The sequence below is a fragment of the Dermacentor albipictus genome, chromosome 6 (genome assembly GCF_038994185.2).
Source record: "Dermacentor albipictus isolate Rhodes 1998 colony chromosome 6, USDA_Dalb.pri_finalv2, whole genome shotgun sequence".
Taxonomy (NCBI): domain Eukaryota; kingdom Metazoa; phylum Arthropoda; class Arachnida; order Ixodida; family Ixodidae; genus Dermacentor; species Dermacentor albipictus.
Window position 1 is genome coordinate 28,492,166 of NC_091826.1, and position 23,654 is coordinate 28,515,819.

General features: G+C 46.6%; 2 protein-coding genes across 3 annotated transcripts in view; one reads left to right on the forward strand and one right to left on the reverse strand.

Moving 5' to 3' along the window:
• The window catches only part of LOC135905091 (A.superbus venom factor 1-like), a 312,000-nt gene that overhangs the window by 238,494 nt on the left and 49,852 nt on the right, over positions 1-23,654 (reverse strand). The gene's annotated exons all lie outside the window — the stretch shown is intronic.
• The window catches only part of LOC135905092 (uncharacterized), a 101,801-nt gene that overhangs the window by 33,911 nt on the left and 44,236 nt on the right, over positions 1-23,654 (forward strand). Inside the window, exon 2 of the mRNA XM_065436076.1 lies at positions 5,604-6,053. Within this exon, the coding sequence (XP_065292148.1) occupies positions 5,604-6,053 (450 nt within the window). The remainder of the gene's footprint in view (positions 1-5,603; positions 6,054-23,654) is intronic.

Here is a 23,654-nt window from a genome sequence, read left to right on the forward strand (position 1 = left end):
GCGCAGCAGCACTGGCCTCCCGTACTCGCTATTGCTGCCATCGCTTTGTCCTTCGAGAGAAAGCGCAATTAGTAGACGACTGTGCACATTTGTGAAATTGTATTTGCGAATGTTAAACAAAGCCCCCACTCTGCCTCTTAGAATAGACATGGCACTTTTGTTTTGTGAGCTATTCTTGGGAAACAGGAAACGATCAAGCGATTGTTTGAGAGAGAGTAAACAACGTTCCTGTCCCTCTGTAGCCGCGACTCATAGGCAGTGGCGTTGTACTACTGAGGACGAGGTCGTGGGTTCAGCCGAATACTGAATGAACAGCGATTGTGCACCTTGCTTCGGGAGCACGTTACGTGTACCCAGATCGTCGAAAGCACTCCGAAGCTCTCAACAATAGCGCCTGTCACAAACCACATTAGAGGTTCTGGAAAATGAGTTCCAGAACTTCTTTCTTGCCATCTTTTCGTGCGCCAGTCTTTCGGTGGAGCCTTTGAATTGTAACCTCGCCTTTGACTTGGCATTTGATATGTCGTAGTTTGCACTCTCTCTCGGAGTACAGGTGTTGTTTAGTGCATTTCTTTTGTCTGTCACTGCCAACGCCCCTTCGCGTCGGTTCTCATCGGTTGACGAACCCCGTAATGCTGCAAGTCTCTGCCACGACGACGCGCCATTCGTACATTTTATAGTGAAACACCTGTATAGATTCTGTATACGGGGCACTAAATAAAGTTTGGTGAGGGCAGATGATACACCTACATATAATTACGGTAGAAATGAGTAGGGGTGTCAAAATTCGCTTGCATGACGGCTCATGATTGTTTCAAAAGGGGTTTACGGCACAAGTAGTTTCCGCTATGAAAACGACGCTTTCCCTTGATCACAGTGCGTAAGTTAGCGCTGTAAGAATGTCCGTTGATATCACGGAAACTTTGGCGTGGTTGAAAACAACACCTAAAATTGCAACTGTAACAATAAATCGTTGTGTGAGAATATGAAGTTTTCGTTTGTGCTTTTTCTCTGAGAAGCAAGCGTGTAGCCTTGGTTAACTTTCTGCTGGCCGTCGTACTGTTGCGGGAGAGATAAAATAACCCTAGCCTCGCACACACGTTAAGGTGCGCCACAAAGTCGTTAAACTGTTAAAGAGACCCGTCGACTTCGCAAGCCGTAGTAGCACTCGCTATCGTTTTCCACGCTGAACGACGACCCGCCCCACCACTGTCCTAGAATCTTCGTTGCCGAAAAATTCTCCTTATTACGGTTCGCTCAGTGCAGTCAGGACAGATTAGCGACGAAGGTGGTACTGTAGCAGAGTAGGTACAACACGTATTCAACGGTTCTGCAACAATCTCACATCTCGAGTTACACAGTCGCCGATGGCGCTAGCGTCGACCCCAGATGGCACCGCGGAGCTGGAGGCGTGGACGCAGGCTGATCATATCGGATACACCTATTTATCTGCATCGCTAGTTACACAATAGCGCTAATGCTCACCTAAATCGCACGTGCGTCAAAGCGGGAGTAAAACTTGTAACCAGCTGCTGAAGTTACTGGTCACTAGTGCCAAGAAGATAACAGACGTTCAACGATCAAAGAAAAATAACATAGATATGGTAATCGTTGCTCATAGAAGTTAATTGCTAGCAGTGTTATTTTTCCTTCATGGTAAACCGCTTTACACCTCTGAGGGTCTTTAAGGACGCGAGTTGGTCTGTAACTCACACCCTCATATCCATAAAGGGTGTAAGGGCCTGAGTTATGCACCGAAAGCATCCGTAAGCGCACAAATTGGTGTAGATTGTTATAGTTGTCGCTTATTAACTGAAGCTTAATTTCTGCTAATAAATTCGCTGCAACTGAAATTGCGCTTAAAATTACGTAAGTTATGGTACCAGGTATCCTGTTTCATATTCGTTATTCAGTTGTCGACCTTAGCAGGAGACTAGATTAATATTGCAGAAATCGGTACTTTTTTATGAGGGCCTCTGAAGTAATATCCTCCCCTATGCCTGCATCGTACGCAGAAACCATTTCTACTTACCAAAAGCAGGTAGAGATTCCGATAACTGTTTGCTTTTTATAACTGATTAATGGGACCTGCGGCTGACACTTTCTCACATTTGGCTGCTGTATATAGTTGTGCGCAGTCGAGCGACGTGCCTCTAACATCAGAAGACTCGGCAGGGCCGTAGAGGCGGAAGTGTTGTGTACGGCTAGTTTCGTCAAACAACAGGTTTAACAAATTGCCTAATTTATATTTTCTAAACGCAACAAAGAAACATTTACGGACAAATTCGTCTTGGAGTTGTCTAAGTATGCGTAAGCATTGTACCACTTACGGATCACTACAGCAGCCCGGTGTCATCGTCAATGTTGTGAAACTTGCTGGCGGTATAAACCAGTATAAACGACACCGTTGCGGCAACACGAACTGCTGCGGACGGCGGCGCAAGGGGAATTGATGACGGAAGCAAACTAAGCTGCAGGTGGCGGCGCCACGTGCGGTGATGACGTTCCGATTATGATAACCTGATAACGCTCTTCAGCGCCATATCCATCCGCGTCGGACCATTATGCGCCACGCGGACCGTATCTCGAACGCGATCAGCGATGCAGACAGAGAGTGCCGACTGCTGATAGCTTCGCGCGCTGTGTTCTCACCACCTGTTTGCGTCGAAGAGAGAGGCGCGGACCCATATCCCGAAATCGATCAGCGAAAGGGGCAGAGTGCGACGTGTGATGAGATTTGCGAGCGCTCTGTTCTCGCCGCTTCGTTCGCGTGGAAGCCACATGCAGTAGGAAGGTGAAGCCGCTTGCTGCTTTGGGCTCCATCTATATTGTATGAGTGATTCCAAAGAACGTATGCACTTTTCGCTTCTCTTCGTTGATTGCTCGAAGCCTGCTTCACCTCCGCCGAGGTTCGGCCCCGTATTGCGCTATCTCAGGGACAGGCCAAAATTTTTGTCTTACCTGACGAAGGGCGACGGAACGTAAGCACAGAAATGATTACGCATCTAAGCAAATGTGCTGGTATTGCAAGGTGTCAACAGTCGTGGTGGCGTATTACCAATGCAGAGATGAAAGCGTCGGCAACATATAGGAGAGCATCCAACCTTTCAGTCAAAAGGCCACACCCTATGAATACCTACTCCTAGGAATTCGGAGTTAAATGTTCATCGTTAAAGGTAGATGTTGAACAAAAGCCTATTAAGCGTAAAAATAAATAACCACGCAGCTGCTCAGCCCTTCATTTATGGCAGCAACAACCAGCTTCAACGCCATGCACAACTCTGCATGGCCTATACAAGTCCCAGTGATTACGACCAACTGAGTATTTACAGAATCAGTGTGCAAGATTGGTTTGCTGTTGGATGTTGTTATATGCACTGCTCACCATTGCCACGAGGTGCTTCTACGAAGCTGGAACATTTGTGCAGTAAGCGTTGGTTCGGGTAACAACCGAAATCTTGAAATTTGAACTTCTGGCGCTTGTCAGCTGCACGAACCAGGAAGAGCCCCTCCAAAGACGTACACCTCAACTACACAACGTGGCAGCACCAACACCCGCACAAGACTAACCTATCAAAAAACTCTTGAATCTTTCCAAAACCACCCTATCAACTTCGTTTTCGCATATTATTTATACTATTCTGCCGCCTGTGTACTATATAACATAGACGGAATCACCCCGGTCTTCAGTCACTCAGAAAACGCAGCACGTTTGTGCTTCTACCTCTATTTTTACGACTAGTCTCCAGCTCGCTCGGTTATCATACCTGCTCATCGCCTTTCTCTCAGGAACAACAATTCCAGAGGTGGGCACCTCAGCTCTTTTATCATCCAGTGGAATAACCAGCCTACCGATTTTGCGCACCATTCCTATCCTAGCCACTACATACCACTCTTCGAAGACCTCAGACAAACATAGCATTCCACCCCTGATGTATGAAGCCGCACAAGGGGCCCGTTTGTGGTATTAATAAATCAATAAGAAAAACAGCGACGATTGCGACAGCCGCTGCCTTTTGTCCGCGAATATCGGCTTCATGCACCAACTGTACGTTCGACTAAAGAAGAGACCAATAACTACGGCAGGCCTAGTGTCCTTTGTATGCTACTATCGCTTCTGTCGGCCTAAGCCCACGTAATGAACGAAATAGTGAGGAACGCCATGGGGTGAACAGTGAAAGACAAAGATCACGTTTACTCCTTGTCATTATATTGACTACGATCACTGCGGCTGTCGGATGATATACACAAGCCTATGGCACAGGGTTATAAGGAAAGAAAAAAAGGAGCAGGAAATAACGCTAGCATGGTAAATATTGCGAGTGAGGCATAAGAAAAAGAAACACGAAATACCATGCGCCGGAAATAGAGCATCGGGAGAGTCGTTACGCGTCTTGATGATGTCATACGAGTTCTCGCGATAGCATCCCCGAAAAGTAATACAGACGCCAGCAACGAAGGTAACGTAACAAGAAATGTAGGTGCCGCAGAGGCGGCGTTCCGTTTCACTGGGCTCGCCTGATTAGGTCAGCCCCTTGCCGTCTCCCTTACAATTTACTCAGCATTATCGACTACGTGGGTGCACTGGAGGCTTATGCAGGCGTGCGTTATGAGTAAATGACATCTTACCGTGATGCTACATTCCTGCTCAGCGAATTTCGCAGGAGTTGTGCGCCGGACGCCCGAAATTGATGGTTTCTGAAACAGCGGTCTACGCTTCGCACCCAATTTATGCGTGCCGCATCTTGAAGCGAAGCGCCCTTTGCCTTTATGTCATTGCGGTTCCTCAGCCCGGCACTTTCAGCCTTTCATGGAAATGCACGCGAGAAGGCATAACAGAGCTTTATTTTACAAGTTATTATCTTTGAATCTCAATTAAAGACTTCGACTGCCGGCACAGTTTCGACGTTAAGTTCCCTTACACTCTGATTCATTAGGTGAAGCCGTAGTTCCAACTTGTCAGTGCGCTTCCTCATTTCCTTTTTTTGTGTGTGTTATGATTGATCTCAACACTAATATTCTTTTCACTATAGCGTCATTCCCTGTTGAACCGTAACACTACATTAAGAGGAAACAGCCCTTTATGTCCATAAGACGGAGTGACTGGTGTGGCAGAGAATACCATATTCAGCCACAAAGTTGCTAGGGCATACAACATCCGGTTGCTTTGGAGGAAGCGACGGAAAATCAGTCACACACACATATACATACACACACACGCACGTTCAAATTTGGGCATAGCAAATATATGCCAAAACTCCTCTTAATTAACCCTGTAATGCCCGACAGATTTATTCTACGTTGAATTTTATTCTTCAAAATGCTGATTCAAGCACGCGAAAATTACAGCAATGTCCATGACACGCCAAATCTACCTTTATGTGGTTAATAGAAAAACCAAACTATTTGTTAATTGAGTATACCTACACCAATAATTTTCCTGCCCAAACACCATTCCATTAATCCTCTTCACAAGCGTACTCTACATGGCTAGAAACAAATATGAACAAGTTCTACTTTTTGGGGATGTGGAGCTCTGCTTGCGTATAAGTGTTAACAATTCCCGCTTTACACAATGTGTTTTTTTTTCTTTCATTTCGCAGACGACAAAAGGGGCCCAAACACGCCACTTCGCCTGAACGTCTTGGAAGGCGAGCCGACGTCACTTCCGTGCCCCATCAACACGGCAACCCGTGAGCCAATCTCAGCCGTCTGGTTCCACGTCTCAACCCACGCCTACAAAGACGACGGCCGCTCACCGCACTACACCAACGGCCACCTGCAGGCGAAGAGGGTTTACGCGATCGAAGCGCCAGAACCATCCGCCATGGCATTGGGAGGAACTGGTGGTCTGTTGGACGGAACGCACTGGAAGCGGCCATCTTGGTCGGGCAGGGCGTTCTTCTCGCTTCTCAGCGACCCGCCGGCTTTGCGGCTGAACCGCTTGGAGCGCTTCGACAGCGGAAACTACGACTGCAACGTCACCTACCGCGACAACGTCACCTCCGCCGCAGTAGTGGTGACGGAGTCCCGCGTGGAGCTTTTCGTGGCTGGTGAGTAGTCTTAATTCCATGCCTGTTACGCCGTCTTTAATTTTATTTTATTAAGCGACGCCTCTATGGCAGCTCAGCATCTTCTGTTGTTTACTGGATGGCGGCGACGACATCTTGCTTGCGCTGATAGCGGCGTGAAACTTAATGTTGGAGTAATATTGTTTATTAATGAGGGTTTAAACTTCAGTATACTGAATGATCCATCAGTAAGAAGCTAAATTGTTGTTTTAGTAAAGGCAATGGTTAAGCCACGATAGGTTAGAGGTGCAAAAATAGGTCTTTCCACTGCTCCACCGGAGGCACAACTTAAACGCATAAGACACTACTTTTACTTCTCTAAAGGAGATCACAAACTAAATTTAAATGAAACAACGATATCGGGCTGAGAATATGTGTCACAGTAATTAGAAATATCTAAATGTCCTAGGCAGCCTGACTGATGCATCAAAGCTGGGGAAGCTCGTCAAGAACAGCGATTCCGAGTGTAAATAACATGCAAATGAACGCAGAATAGGGCAGTAGTTCTTTACACCAGAGCGCCCTCAAGACTTGAAGCACTCACGTGCATCCTTCGAGCCGGGCGTGTCAAGCTTCAGTTTGTTAATTCGAGTTTAATGGCGCAAAAGCGACTAAGACCATGCTGCGCCAGTCACACGACAGTATAAGATCCAATGTTAACGCAGCAATAGCTCCGTTTCCTTAAAGTCGATGTAACCGGTTTCATCTAAAAACTCGAAAAAGTTATTGAATGGCACTAGTGGGTCATCGCCCAATATTAGGGCAGGGTGTAAAGGTATATGTGTAAAGCTTTATTCCATATAAGTTCGTCGATGGCGGAAATTGTTAGTACAAAAATTGCTGTCTCTACCGTGATCAAGAGTAGATATAAGCATGCAATGCCAACCAGCAAAGCAGATTGGTAGGAAATGATACTAACCATAACCTTAAAATGGGTGCAGTGCAGTGCACAACACCGCACCACGCCATACTGTGCACTGGCCCATATGGACGCTGCCCAGCTAGAAGAAAACCGGCTGAAGGCAGCATGACGGGCAGCGAAAGACGCTAGGGAGACATAGCGCACTGCCCAGCTAGAAGAAAAAAGGCACCTAAACGAGGCATCACGCAGCGTGGCGCCATCCCTTGAGGTGACGCAAAACCCTCGCCGCGGAATTCACGGACCGCTGTTGTTTAAAAGAGTACAGGAAACCCTGTCTCAGCGCCAAAAGATTACTGTTATGTGCATGGTTGCCTGTATCTGCCTTTTCAACTCGCTGTTGGAAATGATAAAAACTTTAGAATACTAGAAGTTACTGCTTGAGGGACATTGTTAACAAATATTAGAAACAAATGGGAAGCAATATTTTTTGTAACTTGTTTGGGCAGTAACTAGGGCGTGTAATGAGGTCCTGTACAAATGGTTAGGGGTCAGCGACCACATTTTCTTACGTTATTGACTGTTTCTCAGAGGATCTCGATTTGCTCTCGCAATTTGCCCAGATAATGGCTCTGGCTTTTTGGCTCAAAGTCAGTTGAAGGTCGCCTACAACGGGAGCTAAATGCATTTAATGCTTATAAAGCATACTTTTCATTCTTCACTTTTTTTGTACGTCCTCGGGGAGCAAGGTTTAAATTGGCCGAATCTTTCAATGAGTACTTCGTGATTCACGAATGAGCACAGCTTAACTCAGCAACGTAAGCTGAGCTTCAGAGAAAGTTGGGAAAACTTAAACGCATAGCTTTGTCCTAAGGGAAGAAACTCGCATCTGCTTTTATGAGACTGCTAACAAAGCAATTCCGCATTTTTCTCTATACAAGCACTCCATTCCAGCACCGATAATGGTTGATTTGCGCGACTGCGCCGGCTTTGCCGGAACAACATCACCTAGCATAAGTATACCCTATTTCTCTGACACTTCCTATTATACGTTAAATTTTAGACTGCTAACTCTGCACTTGTTGATGGACTATGGCTAGATCATTGTGGGGTGTGGAAATGCATATGAGGCAATTTTAACTGGCTCTCATTGACTGAGCACATTTCTGTTACCCAACTGCTGGCGTGAACTAACAAGGTTCATTAGCCTGGCCATGGTGCCATACTGTGCGCAGCACGTCTACGTCCAAAGCCTTCTTTCGCGTTTCCTTTTCGACAAGCTCAACGAAATACCAATCATACGCCTACCGGTTCGAAGAAGCTGAGCTAACTCGAACAGCTAGCAGCTCCACTGCCAAGTAGCAACATTGTAATTTGAATAGTATTCGGTGGCTCAACTCAAATAGGCACCGCCTGAATTTCTTTGACAAAGCTGCATTTTCACTAGGACCATGATCAAAGGATGCATGACCTGACTTTAGCCCGTGCATGTGCTAAAGCCTTTCGTGACTTCTGTTCGTGCGCATGCGCTCGAGGACGTGTATGAGGATGACGGCTCAAAAAAAGGTCCTGAAGTAATGTCCTAGAGTATTCCTTTGCGCATCCTTTGTGGAATCAGAGAAACTGAAATGAACTTGCGTTGGGCGTGAGTTACATGAAATGAAGTCAGTGGTAACCTTAGTAATTTCAACTTTTCCGGGTACATTCATTAGATTATATATCTTTAACTTCGTTATTCTTTACGTATAGGCACCATGCAGATATTGGTTCAATAAACGCTTAAGGTCGCCCGTCTAGAGGCTATTTCTAAGCCCTCCATTGGCTTAAAACGACCCTGAAACAATTCTGATGGATTTGAAGAAAGGAACTGAGTCGATAGAAAAGGTTGTTCGGATCAAAGGCCAAATTTTGACACACTGCACAAAGCGTGTAATTTATTATTTGCTAGTTTTGAAACATTTGCATCGCTAAAAATCACCATGGTTCTGCTCCTTATGTTTTCCCCGCATCTGCAAGGTCTACTGAGAACGGCTGAGGGATGTCACTGGGTGGAGTGATCTAATTGGCTTCCAACGGAACATCGCAGCGAACACTTCGAGGTATGCCCGTCCAGTGAATATTGTTTTTAATGTCGTAAGTATACATACATACGAAATAGCGTACCTACAAATATAAAAACACATGCGCGAGAACTGTTCGCGTTTCTTCAAATCTATGGCATACTTACGCCTGAGAACGCGGATCGTCTGCTGCAGATGTCTGCACACGTTCAGTTGTGGGCGCGTGCATAAAAAAAGCACGAAGTGGCGTAAATAGCTTCTTTTCAAAACTTGAGCTCTGGTGGAAACTTTTTCGAGGCTGCACGGAATACTGGGAAGAGCTAGAAGGTAAATTTCGAAGACGCTCAAGCTTCGCCTTTAAAAGTGCAACGCGATAGCATTCCAAGATTACTGGCTGCTTCTCACACTTCCCGGCAACTGCCACTTGTGCAACCGTATTGTTTACCGGGAAGTGCTGGCGGTGAACGCTATGCACAAAGGCGAGCGTTCTGGCAGAAACGCGGCCTCTTGCGTGCACCGAATCCGGAGGTAATGCACGAGAGCGCCAGAAATAATTGCGTCAGTTTCGGATTTCTGCTATTATGCGAAGCATATTACGAGAGCTCAACCCAGCTCCTCAGGCGCGGCGGTGTCGCCATGAAACCACGTGACACCGTGACGTCACGACAGAGGAGAAGTGGCTTTGGCTCAACTCTTGCAAGACGGGCTGGGTGGGAATCGAACCAGGGTCTCCGGAGTGTGGGACGGAGACGCTACCACTGAGCCACGAGTACGATGCTTCAAAGCGGTACAAAAGCGCCTCTAGTGAATGCGGTGTTGCCTTAGAAACGAGCTGTTTCTAAGGCGTGCGTCTCTTGCTCAGGCGCACATTTCGTTGCGCGCCGAACGCTGCTTTGCTCGACGCTCACCGCGTCCAATGCGGGGCGCGTAGTCGCTGCCCTGTAGCCCATTGTCTTACACCCCTTGGCGGGTCGACGGGAACGCTGTCGCGTTCCACTCTTGAAGGCGAAGCAGTAATGCATGAGTTGTTTCTTCGTCTAGCCGAACCAAATATAGCCAAGCAACAGCAGTTCACCAGGCTAAACAGTGGTTCAACAACTAAAATAAAGGCTAGTATGCTTCGCATCCTGGGCTTAACCTTACCTAAGCCACAGCCATTTTTTTTTCGCACTATCATTATTTTAGTCCGAGAACATATAACATAAAAGACATGCGCACTAGGTTTTTCCTTTCATGACATCTGTTTGTGGGCCGTCATCCTCAAAATTCCCTGAAACTTTGTCAAGAATGTAAGACAAGGTATGAGCGACTTTAGTGATGGAATGGTGTGGCAATATTACCCGCTTATACCGAATGTGATATAGCAAGGCGTGGCAGATGCATTTACCCAAATAAAAATACAGAAATTTTCGCTCACGAACAACTCCGCCGCCGACCCCGGATTTTCTGCGACGTAAATGCAACGTAACTGTGCAACAGTGCACTGACGACAGCGTCTGCTGGGAAACGACTTGAATGGAACCAGTGCTCGGTTTCTCATTTTATGCGCTGCCAATTGTGCGTGCACGCACTGAACTACAGGGGCAGCGCACTGATAGAAACCGTGAGCGCCGCACGTGAACTTCATTTCACCGCTAAAAAAAGAAATATTCGTCAGAAAGAGAGACGGCAACTCACCCGGGTTCAAATAAACGAGAAGGCAACACTCGAGACAATGCATGCCAGTGTGACGAAGCAGGTGGGACGTGGCCAATGCCGCGTGGAATAAAAGTTGAAGTGGAAGATCACAAAATTGGAAGTCGGGCATTGGTTAAGCACTTGCAGCTCGATTTTTGTTTCCCACCGGCCTATAGCCTTTGTGCCAAAAACATTCCTTGTTTCTATCTCTAGGCGGCACCCCTAGGTACCGCAAGAGTTATTTTAGAAAATTTACGTGTTTTATGGGTTTGCAGCTGAAAAGACCCTCGAAACATTCCTTAGAAGATCCGGAAATTGTCCCTACACTGTTTTAGGTCTAAAATAATATCGTCTGTAACCTTTCTGTCGCGTTCAAATCTAGTTTCAAATGTGCAGCAGCCGCATTCGTGAAAAATTTGGTACTTTTCAGAAACACACTCAGACTCGAAGTCACGTAAACGCATATAGAGGCAGCTCACAACAGGTTCACGTAAAGCAAACTTAGAGTCAAGTTTCACAAATAAGTCAACCAATCTGAAAGCCAATTCACACGCTCCACAGCAGCTCTGGGACACTCTATTCAAGAAATGCTGTTCAACGTCGAAATGTTGTTTCGAGCACTCCAGCCTCTAGGCCCTCAACACAGTAGTGTGAATGACATCGTGTTCCACCGTTATAAGACATTCAAGCCAAAAGTGTCTCCGGCTGGTGCTGACGTTTCCAAGGGACGTAAACGTACCACCGTAAACAGAAATGTGGCTTAGCTTGAAGCCCATGCTTCAGTTAATCTAGGCGACGCCTAACGTGTACACGCCGAATGAAAGGCAAGGGATGTTTTTGGCACATTCACGCCTGGCGTCATTAAAATCCAGTCAAGCTTGTGCTTCAAGTGAAGGCGCATTCATGAATATGGGGAAAGGGGGGGGGGGTGTTTAGCCAATTATTGGTAAGGAATGACAGATTCATTTCAGGGCGTTGTGTTGGGGAATTGGCTGCCCGACTTGGTGCCGTGTGCCGGCGACGATCACAGGCTGGGCTTGTGTCCTTTCTGTTCCGCCTCTCCGTACGTGTCGGTTTGTTCACCCGCCTCATGCGGCGGTTTTGAACGGCGACGAAATTTTCTGGTAGGAGGCTCTGTGAAACAACTTCCACCATGTCTTGCAAGACTGTATCCTACGATCAACCAAATCTTCCTCATATTGATACTTTTTGTGCGCAAACAAACAGGGACCTGTTTGTTTGCGCACAAAAAGTATCAATATGAATATGTTCCAACTAGGCCGACTCGCAGTTATGCTTCAAATCTTCCTCCTCCTCCTTTCCCTCCTCCAATTCATATGAATGTGCTGAAGAAAGCTGACGAAAACTATCACGTAAAGTAGACTAACAGGTAAAGTATATTCAGATAAACACATTAAAGCCGAAGAGAAGACGGCGATCACGCAAGGTTACGTTAAGTAATGCACATAATATTTACCTGTGAGAAATTCCCTCCCTCCCCCCCCCCGCATTTCTTTTATTTCCACCTACAAGCTGTTCGAAATAGGTAATTGTTGTTGGCAACGTTCCAAATGTAGGGCGTTGCCAAAGCTGCCAAAATAATACAAGAAGAAGAGTTAAAATAGAACGTTCCAGGTACGATTATAATATCTAGGGTGCTTGGTCGTCAAACCTTTACCAATGGTGCATAGTATGTTTGGTAATCGTATATTATACAGTGTTATTTTTCATCTTCTTATTTTATTTAAACCCCTTGGCTAACGTTAGTTGCCACACGCAATACAAGCAGCAACGCAGGTCTTGTACACAAATAGAAAAAAAGAACGGTACATGCACGGCACTGAGCCATGTTTAGAGAGAACAACAACAACACCAACAACCTCTCGAAGTCTCTCATTAAATTCGCTCGTTCTCAAGAAGCTCAACAGCGCGTCAGCGTCCTTTGTAGTGCCATAGTTAACCTCTTAATTTACCTGGGCCTCGTTTGCAGAAGCACGCATTCAGTACTATTTGAGGCGAGAAGAGTCACCGCAGGCAAGTTTTGTTGCGCTCTCTATGCTTTTTGCAGTGCTCGCGGTAAAGCGCTCTTCGCCCAACATTCATGCAAAAGAAAGACGAATAAAGGAAGAAAGAAAAGCGAAAAAGTGAATGGGTTCTGCCGATGAACTACGAGGGATTTACTGGGATAAGGGAGCCACGTGAAGCCGCGGTGCTCCAGCGAAGGTGAAGAGCCTGACGCGCACGCAGAAGGAAGAACCGCTGCATAAATTACGGGAGGCCGTTGCACGAAGTGCCCCTCCGCCTTGTGTGCCGCAAATAAGTGACGTTCCAGTGTTATTTGCTTTGTATTGTCGCTGCTTCGGCAAATCCTGCATACCGGTTCGCGTTCCAGATCGTTGATTTTTCTTCTTTCCACGCTTTTTTTTTATGCGAAGCATATTACTAGAGCTCTAACCAGCTCCTCAGGCGCGGCGGTGTCGCCTTCAATGACCTTGAGTACTCATGCCATACCACGTGACACCGTGGCGTCACGACAGAGGAGAAACGGGGCTCCAACTCGCGCCGTCACTCGCGGCGTCGCCTTCAAGGCTGACCACGTGACACCGTGACATCACGACAGAGGAGAAACGGGGCTCCAACTCGCGCCGTCGCTCGCGGCGTCGCGGCGGTATATAAGCAGCTGCGCTTGCCTCTGCTAGACACTCACGAGGTGAGATGCCTCCTGGAGACAGAGCTGCTCGTTGGAATGAGAAGCGAAGGTTGCGGCGTGCTACAGAGACTGATGAAGAGCGGGAAGAACGTCTGGCCAAGCAACGTGCTCAGTATGCGGCTCGGCGACAAGTTACTTACCAAGTTTAGCCACCAATATGCTTCGCATCTGACTAGGCTTAACCAAGATAAGCCTCAGCCAATTTTTTAATTTGTTGTTTCAGTTTTGTTTGTTCTATGTGCTCGCGCTAAGTGCGTTATTTTTGCGCGAGTGATTCGCCGCTTTTTATGTTACCGTGAACTGTACTTTTCATTTTCTTTTCCTGACAACTCTGTATTGCTTTGGCGTTTTCATTTGTGAAACGGTTTTGCAAGCGCATTATCACTGCAAACATTTTTACCTCTCGCATTTTTAGCTCTCATGTACCGGTTTTCTGTTGCCATTTGTTCAACGATGCGCCCCCCCCCCCCCGTTACTCAATGCTCCCCTTGGGGCCTGTGAGGTACTTTGAAATAAATAAATAAGAACGCTATTTACGGTGCACGCGTTCAGCGTTATGCGTTATGCCATTTATGCGTACTGTTCAAGTGCCCGAAATGAGATGCAGGTGGTCGGGACAGCGCGCATATGTGTACATGGTATATATATGATGATGGGGTTTTCGCCGAGTCAAACATATTTAGAAGGTTGAGAAGCACAAATACGCGTTTACCTGGGGTTTATTTACCCGACAGTTTCGGTCGGTCCGAAGGCTTGAACCGACCCTGAAGCTCGGCTCAAGGGTTAGCCCTTGAAGAAGCCACCGCTCCGCTTCGCCTTCACGTCCCGTGATAAATATAAGGGCAAGGGCCCAACCGCTTAGGCTACCGTCACGTCGTCCCTTACAACTTATCATTGAGTAGTGGCACACCCTATAATACATTGCCCTTGACTTATCGAACTGGTACACAGGCGCATGATCCTGCTCATGCAGAAGAGTTTTCTACATCGTTGTTGCCCTGGTCGCCCGTCATCGTAGTTGATGTCATCACCGCAGCATCATTGGCATTAACACTAGAACACGTCTGCACCCATACCGTGGTACTTCAGTAGTGCACACGTGATCACAAGTACCGTGCCCTACAGACCATGCTAAACGAACCCATGGAGCACACGTGCCCTTATGTGTAGTTCCATATCACATATAGCATTGATCATTAAGGATAGAAAGAGAGAGAGATAAATGAGAGGCGAAAGGCATGGAGGTTAATTAGGAAACAGGTATCTAGTTGGCTACCCTGCACTGGGAAAAGGGTATGGGAGACAGAAAGAAAAGCGCAAACACGTAGAACACACGTGAATGGGGTGTGTATGAGTCTCGTTAAGCGGAAATCAGTGCAGTGACCTCGGTTCTTCAGTACGACTGTGGGCGCGCTGGAAGTTTCTTGGGTTTTCCTAACAGTAACTGAGGGAGTCGACGTCAGCACATGCCCGAGCATGCAAAAAGAGATCTATGGCGCGATAAAAGTAGCGACGTTTCAAAATTTTCCTAACGGCTTTAAAGTTTTATTGTTTAGTGAAAGTAAACAAAGTTGTAGTAACTTACTTTTCCGCGTATTTGAAATATTAAAGAAATTGTGTAAGCAAACATTGAACGTCCCTGGTTAGGAAAATCCAGAGCGGAGTTAGCTAAAATGAGCAAACCAGATGCAAATTCAATTCTCGACGCACAGAAACCTGCAGACACACAAAACGAGAGCAGGGTCTACCACACGCTGTGCACAGACCCACATTTTACGCGCATTGGTCGGTAGAATAAGAGGGCATTCGTTCATACTCCCTGACCGATATTATTTCGGACAACGTGATCATTCGCACTCGTGTGTTAACAGAACTTCTTGGGGCAGGAGTACCAACCAATTTATTGTTACAAGAAACTATGCAGGTAGCCGCCACTGCCACGTCACCAATTTGGTGTAACGCGTGCGCAAAAACTGCTCTCTGCTCCGTTCCTTGCAGCAACGGATAAGTTGGCGTCTTGTGTGTGTCTGTATGTCTTTCCATTCACGCATCCCGTCCAGAGCCACAATTCCGTGTTTAGCACTCAAGTGTGCTCACACTGATCGGCGCTCAGTCACGCTCACATGCTCCCTATCACACGCACGCACTGTCCAACCACTCGCGTTCATTACCCGATTTCGTTTACACTAAACCGGACTCCAGGAATGCTAACACTCCCCTCAGCTCACACTCGTCAGCACTCGTCTCGAGTTTGTGCTGACGTCGTCGGGCGTCACTCACCGACACTAATTAGGTCCACTCCAAATTGATCACTGACAATATCACCGACATTCGTCGACGCACAGTTTAACCAGCACTCGCTCATCTTTCACAGTAGCGTCGAGTCAAACTACCTGGCACACATTTCCCGTCCCTGCCAGACGAGTTACTCATACTATAAGTTACTACTATAAGTTACTGCTATAATACTATACGAGTTACTAATAGTCTATAAATTCGTAGAACTCTCCGGCTGGCACCAGTATCGTTGTAGAGGGGGAGCGTTCGACAAGCGAATTTTTGGATGCCAAGTACAACAATATAGCCCATAAATGAGCTCGACGCATCGCGCACGTTATTTACTTCCCAACACATCAAGAATGTGTACCGATGGTAAACTATGGCACAATATACTTTTTGTTTCTTGGCTAACTTGTCTGCCAAGAATGCCTGACCGGATGTTTTATTGGATCCTGAATACATCGATCCCGTAGAGCGGATAAAACGAGTATACGTGAGTTCGGAACAGGCCGCGACGTGGTCCGTGGTGAACAGACACATAAATGAGGAAAATACACAGAGCACACCCCACACAACGCAGAGACAGAGCATTAAAAAAAACCGGGTTTGTCTCACCGGACGCTACGAAAATGAGTACGGCACGCACATGAGACATCAAGCGCAGTCGGATAACAAGTGGTATGGAAGCACATTCGGCTTGGGTAACAATCTCTACTGTGGCACGTAGAACACATGCAATATGCATGTGCCTTCAAAGTAGCCCATGAGTGCGTTGAATGTGCTTGCTGTGCTGTGTTTGAAATGTCAAAGGCCGAACAGTTCCGCAGATGGGGAAGCTCTTCCACAACGTGTTGCAACCGTCCCAGAGTCCTTCGAATAAGGTCGCCACGCCCTCTTTTCGGTATCTCGCTAAGCGACCTAAATGATTTACGAATTGAAGCAACGTCGCCAATCTAAGTAATGAAGAAAGGTGACCAGTATATTCAAGGCGGCGCTTCACTGGTGATCGTTCACGGCTTAGCGCACTACTAATCCATAAAATTTGAAAATGCGCACCGTTTATAAAATCTGCTGCCTTGAGAGTATCTCGAAGTATTTCAAGCTGACTGTTACAACTAGGGCGCCATCACGTATAATTTTGCTCTCCAGCAGAGTAATGCAATATTCATGATCACAGCAAAGCCTATGAACCGAGAAAAGTTGAAAATGCACACTGTTTGTAAAAAATTACTGCCTTTGGAACACTTGGAAATATTTCCCGGTGGTTTTTACTACAAACCGGGAACAAAGCACGTAGCCATTGCTCTCCAAAATACGCTATGGCAATTACCTTGGCCATAGAAAAGTATGTTCGTTGGCAGGATGAATTGAGCGCTTGCTTCCGACGCACAGCACGAGCAGTTTAGAAGGCCTGCTGGCGGGGACAGCCAGAGGGTGGAGGATTTGCCGGTATAGAAAAGGCGGAAGAGATTGCTGCACGTCGATCGATAAAATCGACGATGTGCCGGAAAGAAACCACGTGTCACGTCTTGTTCGAACAAGAACTCAAGAACCACAAAAGCAGCCAAAGGCTGGAGGGCCTATATGTCCTCAAGGATACATGGACCGTGGTAAGAGAAAGGGGGGATGGGGAGACCTGCGGGACGTTGGATCATTGAGACTGCTGGCGTTGGCAGGTGTTTACGTCCAAAGAAATGCAAAGTGTCGCTTCTGCCACTTCCCGTGCCCGGAGGGTGAGAACACGTAGTCTGCTTCTGCTCCGAAGCATTCCGATTTTTGACCGGGCAGGAAAAGGAAACAAAAATAATAAAGATATACCTGCACGATGTAATTACTCACTGGGCCCCACGCAATAAGGCTGCCTTATGCTGTTTATAGCAGCGATCCTGCATGTGGCATATTGTGTTTTCGAGCGTCTGCCCTTCTCCAGAAGTCTGTTCTCACCAAGCGATTTGTATTCAATGTTTTCTTACCTAAGAAAAAGCACATTTAGCCTGATTGATTTACTGAAGTTTGCATAGGGGGTGACCTCCATTCCAGTTTATTCAGCGGTGGATGTTCAAAAAGTTCTACAGGTGAATGCATCGCCTCTTTCTTTTGGTACTCGCCTCCATACGTATGTATACTTCTAAATATCTAGTACAAGCACCAGGCTGCATTAATAAATATATGTTTCAGGCAAAGCATAAGAAAATAGGTTTCACATGAATATTATCCAGCTAAACAACGCAAAATAAATATTTTTCAGTTGAAGTTAGTATGGATGAACAAGGATGTCATCCAATTTGATAATAATCACAAGCAAATGCTTTTATTTGTGCTATATCATTTGTTTTGAGCTTAAGCAGTGTGCCCTTCATCAGTAGGGGTTTCGTAAAAAAAATGTATGTCTTTTAGTTGTCCGAAATAGCGAATCGAATTGGAACATATGCTGTACTGTACTTTTCCTGTATGCCTAAGACGAAGCCTAAATATCAGGCGGCAAGTAAAAGAAAGTTATCGTGCTTATCAGCTTTATATCGGCGAATAGCGTTATTCTCACGAATGTAATATAACAGTCAATCAAAGGTCCAATACCACAGGACTATTGTGATCCATAAGCAGCCAACCGTTTGTCATCAGAAAATGCATAAATAGTGGTCCACGAAAAGCGCTAGGCCTTAATTCCCCGAAGTGGCTGCAGATAATACAGACTTGTCAAGAAAACGCACATGAAATTGATACAAGCTAGAACTTTCTTGCGAAAAAAAGAAGCTGTCCCGAAACAAAAACATATGCAGACTTTCTAAACCCTCTAAAATTTTATTTCGAGAAAAGATTGCTTAAGGGAAAGAGACAGCTCTCTCAAGTAACGCTAATTAAAGAATAACACCGATCGACTGAAACATAGCCTCGAGATAGACAGCGCGTATCGCTGCCACCACAGCCGAAGGAATGCATTAAGAAAACACCGTTGTTGTTTTCTATAAACATCGGGAAGAAAAAAGTGCTGGATGCTCTCAATTCAGTACTTGCGACTCTTGAGTAAGTATCATGGCTCATCCGCATCATTATATTCGCACTGAAGTCAGAACGGCTGGGGTTTAGCTTAAAAATATACTGCCACGCACTGCAACGTACTGCTGACGCCCACCGGCTCCTTGGTCTTCACTGGTGACTGCAACGTGCATCACCAGCTATGAAGCACTAAGATTAGCTTCAGAGCGCAGAATGACGGCAGCCTTTGACTGGACTAATTTCCAGGCGCTTTGCTGCGTGCACAGACAGTGTTCCCTCTATCCCGCTTTCCTCTTTCTGTTCCCCCTTTCCCTTCCCCCACTGTAGGGTAGCGAACCGGACGCTCGTCTGGTTGAACTCCCTGCCTGCCCTCCCTTTGCTATCTCTCTCTCTCTCTCTCTCGGAAAACAATTTAAGGGACCACCCGACTATTTTTAAATGTGAGAGGATTTCTTCGGCTACCCTACGTACTTTCGATTCCATGACCACGTAAACGGAATTTTAAAAATTCAGCCACTGCGAAGACCCGCACCCGGGCCCACATCATGGTGAGCGAGTCTACGTAAACATAATGGTTTCCAGCAAGTACGGACACGAGCACAAGAAGTAGAAACAGACAGGACAACGCTGGACTTGCAACTGAAGTTTATTATGAAAACATTCCACAAATCTCCGCCACGCATGCGTATACACCCGAGAACAATAACAAGGTTTGTAGTCAATTACCAACAAAAGTTCTACACGTACACACAAAAGTGAAGTCGCACCCCTTCCCGACAAAGGCAACAACACGTGGATTAACATGATAAATTTAGAAATTGCATATCTTTATCATTGATATGAACCAAAGGTTCACTCACATATGTATGCGCGCCCACCTTTTTCATGGCGAACGCTTCGCTAATTTCTCTTTCCAGTTTGCTGCGCTCTCTCCCCACTATCGATACACTATCAAAACTGGTCGGCATTCGTGCTTTTTGCAATGCAATGGCAAGTTCCTTCCTGTACCTGTACGTAGCAAATAGCGATGCTCACGCATGCGGTCAATAATGCAACGACCTGTCTGGCCGATATAGAACAGTCCGCATGAGAGAGACATGCGATACACAACCTAAGGTTAGAACTTGAGACTGACTCCAACCAAATAACTGAATTTTATTAGCCCGACGTTTCGGAGCCCATTCGGCTCCTTCTTCAGGGGGTTGTTCTTCGGGGGGTGGCGGTGTGCCGCCGGGATAATAAAATTCAGTTATTTGGTTGGAGTCAGTCTCAAGTTCTAATCAATTTCCCAACCAGACAGGCAATTCTGTCGAAATGTTTAGCTACGACCGAAGGTGCATAGCTTTTGTGTAAAAAAAAGTGCTGTGCTTTTTTCCACAGCCACAGATTGTCGTACTTTTTTTTTGTGCTGCGGCTAATATACTGAAGTTCGAGAAATAAAGCCCGGCAATCGCGAAGTCATATTCACTCAAGCGAAATCCTGACACTAGCTTACAGTTTGAAAAAATTGTGCCGGAGAAATGCGCTATATCACGCATTGCCATTCCGGTTCGTTTCGCAACCATTGCACAAAGGAGGTTTTTAATAACTGCCATCTGGACAGCAAATTTATTTCACACGTAATCTTGCGGATGGATAACTCGCAGCTGTAGCTATTTTGAGGCTGTCTGCTCGAAGGATATGACTTAGCCATTTTGCTGCTTCAGCTAGGCAATAGCGTCATGCGCCAGAAAGTGTATATTTAAATATGTAATTAGTTTAAAAGGTTCATAATTAGCCATGTACGCAATAACATTTGTGGCAGAAATAAGTTTCGGCACTACAAGTAATCCTCCTGAAGATGACCTAAGTGCGTTAGCCGACAAAGGCGATTTTCGCACACACTATTCCAAATTAAAATAAAAGGGACACGCTGCATAAATTCAAATCGCTAAACACAACCTGCTGGGCGCTGTAAAACATAAACGTGCAAATAACAACAACGCCGCAGGTGATGAAGGCCTAACCGCGTGGGCATGCTTTGCCGATTCACATTCGGTCGCACTTACTCAAATACAGGTTATCAGCAGAACACTAACGAACAAAGGCGCACAGAAACTACTTTAACTGAAGCGATACTTAATCCCGCCGGCTTTCCTGGTACACTCGATGGTGAAGCTCATTGAATGTCCCAAGAGCGCGGCAGAACCAAACAGAGGGGATTCGTAAGCGCGTAAACTTCTTTTTTTTCCTGTACGTTCTCTTCGATTAACGCGCTTCTGAACAGAGGCGTGGTATCGAAACACTCTCGCAAAATAAATAATTTATGATACACCAAAAGAGACGATACATTCTGAAATACCGAACCATTGCATGCGGACTCGTTTCACAGTAGCTTCAAACTGAGCGGCTTTGAGTTCGTTGTTGCATGCTACTTATTAAACCTTTAAAAAACTTGTAGCACCTTTAAATATGCGTTCTTTTTTTTGGGGGGGGGGGGAGGGTGGCACAGTATAGACGCAGGAGAGCTTAGGTTTCGCAATGGGGACATGCATTCAGACACATTAAGTGCGAGCGTTCAAACCCTGACCAAGAGCGCTTTACTTCGCGAATGAAGTGCTTTACGTGCAGCTTTACTATTTAGAAGGTGTTTTCGCAGGGCTGCGCCTAAGTAATTGGCTACAGTGGAACGTTCCTGGCAAACGTAAAAGTATCGAGTAACTAGACGCCTCGACAGGGCTTTCCGAAGTATGGGAATGGGAAGATAGAATGACCAGGTTCAACGACATCACCAACCATTACAGGATGCAAAGATGCACTTATCCAGTACCCCATCCACAACTCACCAGATTTCAAGCTGTCCAGTGGCGACAACTACAAACCAAATCATACAAGAGCCCGATACTAATGTACGCTATTGATCCAGACATATGCACAACAGATAGATGCAAAGTGTGTGCTACCAGAGCCACGCTAGAACACATGCTATGGGAATGCCAGGGACTAATACAGGACCATGCGAGCGAAGCCTGCATCGACAGCCTCTGCACGCAATGGCAGGCCGCGCTGCTCAGCCCGAACCTGGAAGACCAATTCTGGGCAGTCCAGCGGGCCAAGGAAGCCGCCGAGAGGCAAGAACTCTTGTCCGTGACCTCGGCGGGTGCCTCAGCCCACTAACTCGCGGACGCGAATCGTTCTGATTCGAAATAAAGTTTTCTCAGTCAGTCAGTCAGTCAGTCAGTCAGTCAGTCAGTCAGTCAGTCAGTCAGTCAGTCAGTCAGTCAGTCAGTCAGTCAGTCAGTCAGTCAGTCAGTCAGTCAGTCAGTCAGTCAGTCAGTCAGTCAGTCAGTCAGTCAGTCAGTCAGTCAGTCAGTCAGTCAGTCAGTCAGTCAGTCAGTCAGTCAGTCAGTCAGTCAGTCAGTCAGTCAGTCAGTCAGTCAGTCAGTCAGTCAGTCAGTCAGTCAGTCAGTCAGTCAGTCAGTCAGTCAGTCAGTCAGTCAGTCAGTCAGTCAGTCAGTCAGTCAGTCAGTCAGTCAGTCAGTCAGTCAGTCAGTCAGTCAGTCAGTCAGTCAGTCAGTCAGTCAGTCAGTCAGTCAGTCAGTCAGTCAGTCAGTCAGTCAGTCAGTCAGTCAGTCAGTCAGTCAGTCAGTCAGTCAGTCAGTCAGTCAGTCAGTCAGTCAGTCAGTCAGTCAGTCAGTCAGTCAGTCAGTCAGTCAGTCAGTCAGTCAGTCAGTCAGTCAGTCAGTCAGTCAGTCAGTCAGTCAGTCAGTCAGTCAGTCAGTCAGTCAGTCAGTCAGTCAGTCAGTCAGTCAGTCAGTCAGTCAGTCAGTCAGTCAGTCAGTCAGTCAGTCAGTCAGTCAGTCAGTCAGTCAGTCAGTCAGTCAGTCAGTCAGTCAGTCAGTCAGTCAGTCAGTCAGTCAGTCAGTCAGTCAGTCAGTCAGTCAGTCAGTCAGTCAGTCAGTCAGTCAGTCAGTCAGTCAGTCAGTCAGTCAGTCAGTCAGTCAGTCAGTCAGTCAGTCAGTCAGTCAGTCAGTCAGTCAGTCAGTCAGTCAGTCAGTCAGTCAGTCAGTCAGTCAGTCAGTCAGTCAGTCAGTCAGTCAGTCAGTCAGTCAGTCAGTCAGTCAGTCAGTCAGTCAGTCAGTCAGTCAGTCAGTCAGTCAGTCAGTCAGTCAGTCAGTCAGTCAGTCAGTCAGTCAGTCAGTCAGTCAGTCAGTCAGTCAGTCAGTCAGTCAGTCAGTCAGTCAGTCAGTCAGTCAGTCAGTCAGTCAGTCAGTCAGTCAGTCAGTCAGTCAGTCAGTCAGTCAGTCAGTCAGTCAGTCAGTCAGTCAGTCAGTCAGTCAGTCAGTCAGTCAGTCAGTCAGTCAGTCAGTCAGTCAGTCAGTCAGTCAGTCAGTCAGTCAGTCAGTCAGTCAGTCAGTCAGTCAGTCAGTCAGTCAGTCAGTCAGTCAGTCAGTCAGTCAGTCAGTCAGTCAGTCAGTCAGTCAGTCAGTCAGTCAGTCAGTCAGTCAGTCAGTCAGTCAGTCAGTCAGTCAGTCAGTCAGTCAGTCAGTCAGTCAGTCAGTCAGTCAGTCAGTCAGTCAGTCAGTCAGTCAGTCAGTCAGTCAGTCAGTCAGTCAGTCAGTCAGTCAGTCAGTCAGTCAGTCAGTCAGTCAGTCAGTCAGTCAGTCAGTCAGTCAGTCAGTCAGTCAGTCAGTCAGTCAGTCAGTCAGTCAGTCAGTCAGTCAGTCAGTCAGTCAGTCAGTCAGTCAGTCAGTCAGTCAGTCAGTCAGTCAGTCAGTCAGTCAGTCAGTCAGTCAGTCAGTCAGTCAGTCAGTCAGTCAGTCAGTCAGTCAGTCAGTCAGTCAGTCAGTCAGTCAGTCAGTCAGTCAGTCAGTCAGTCAGTCAGTCAGTCAGTCAGTCAGTCAGTCAGTCAGTCAGTCAGTCAGTCAGTCAGTCAGTCAGTCAGTCAGTCAGTCAGTCAGTCAGTCAGTCAGTCAGTCAGTCAGTCAGTCAGTCAGTCAGTCAGTCAGTCAGTCAGTCAG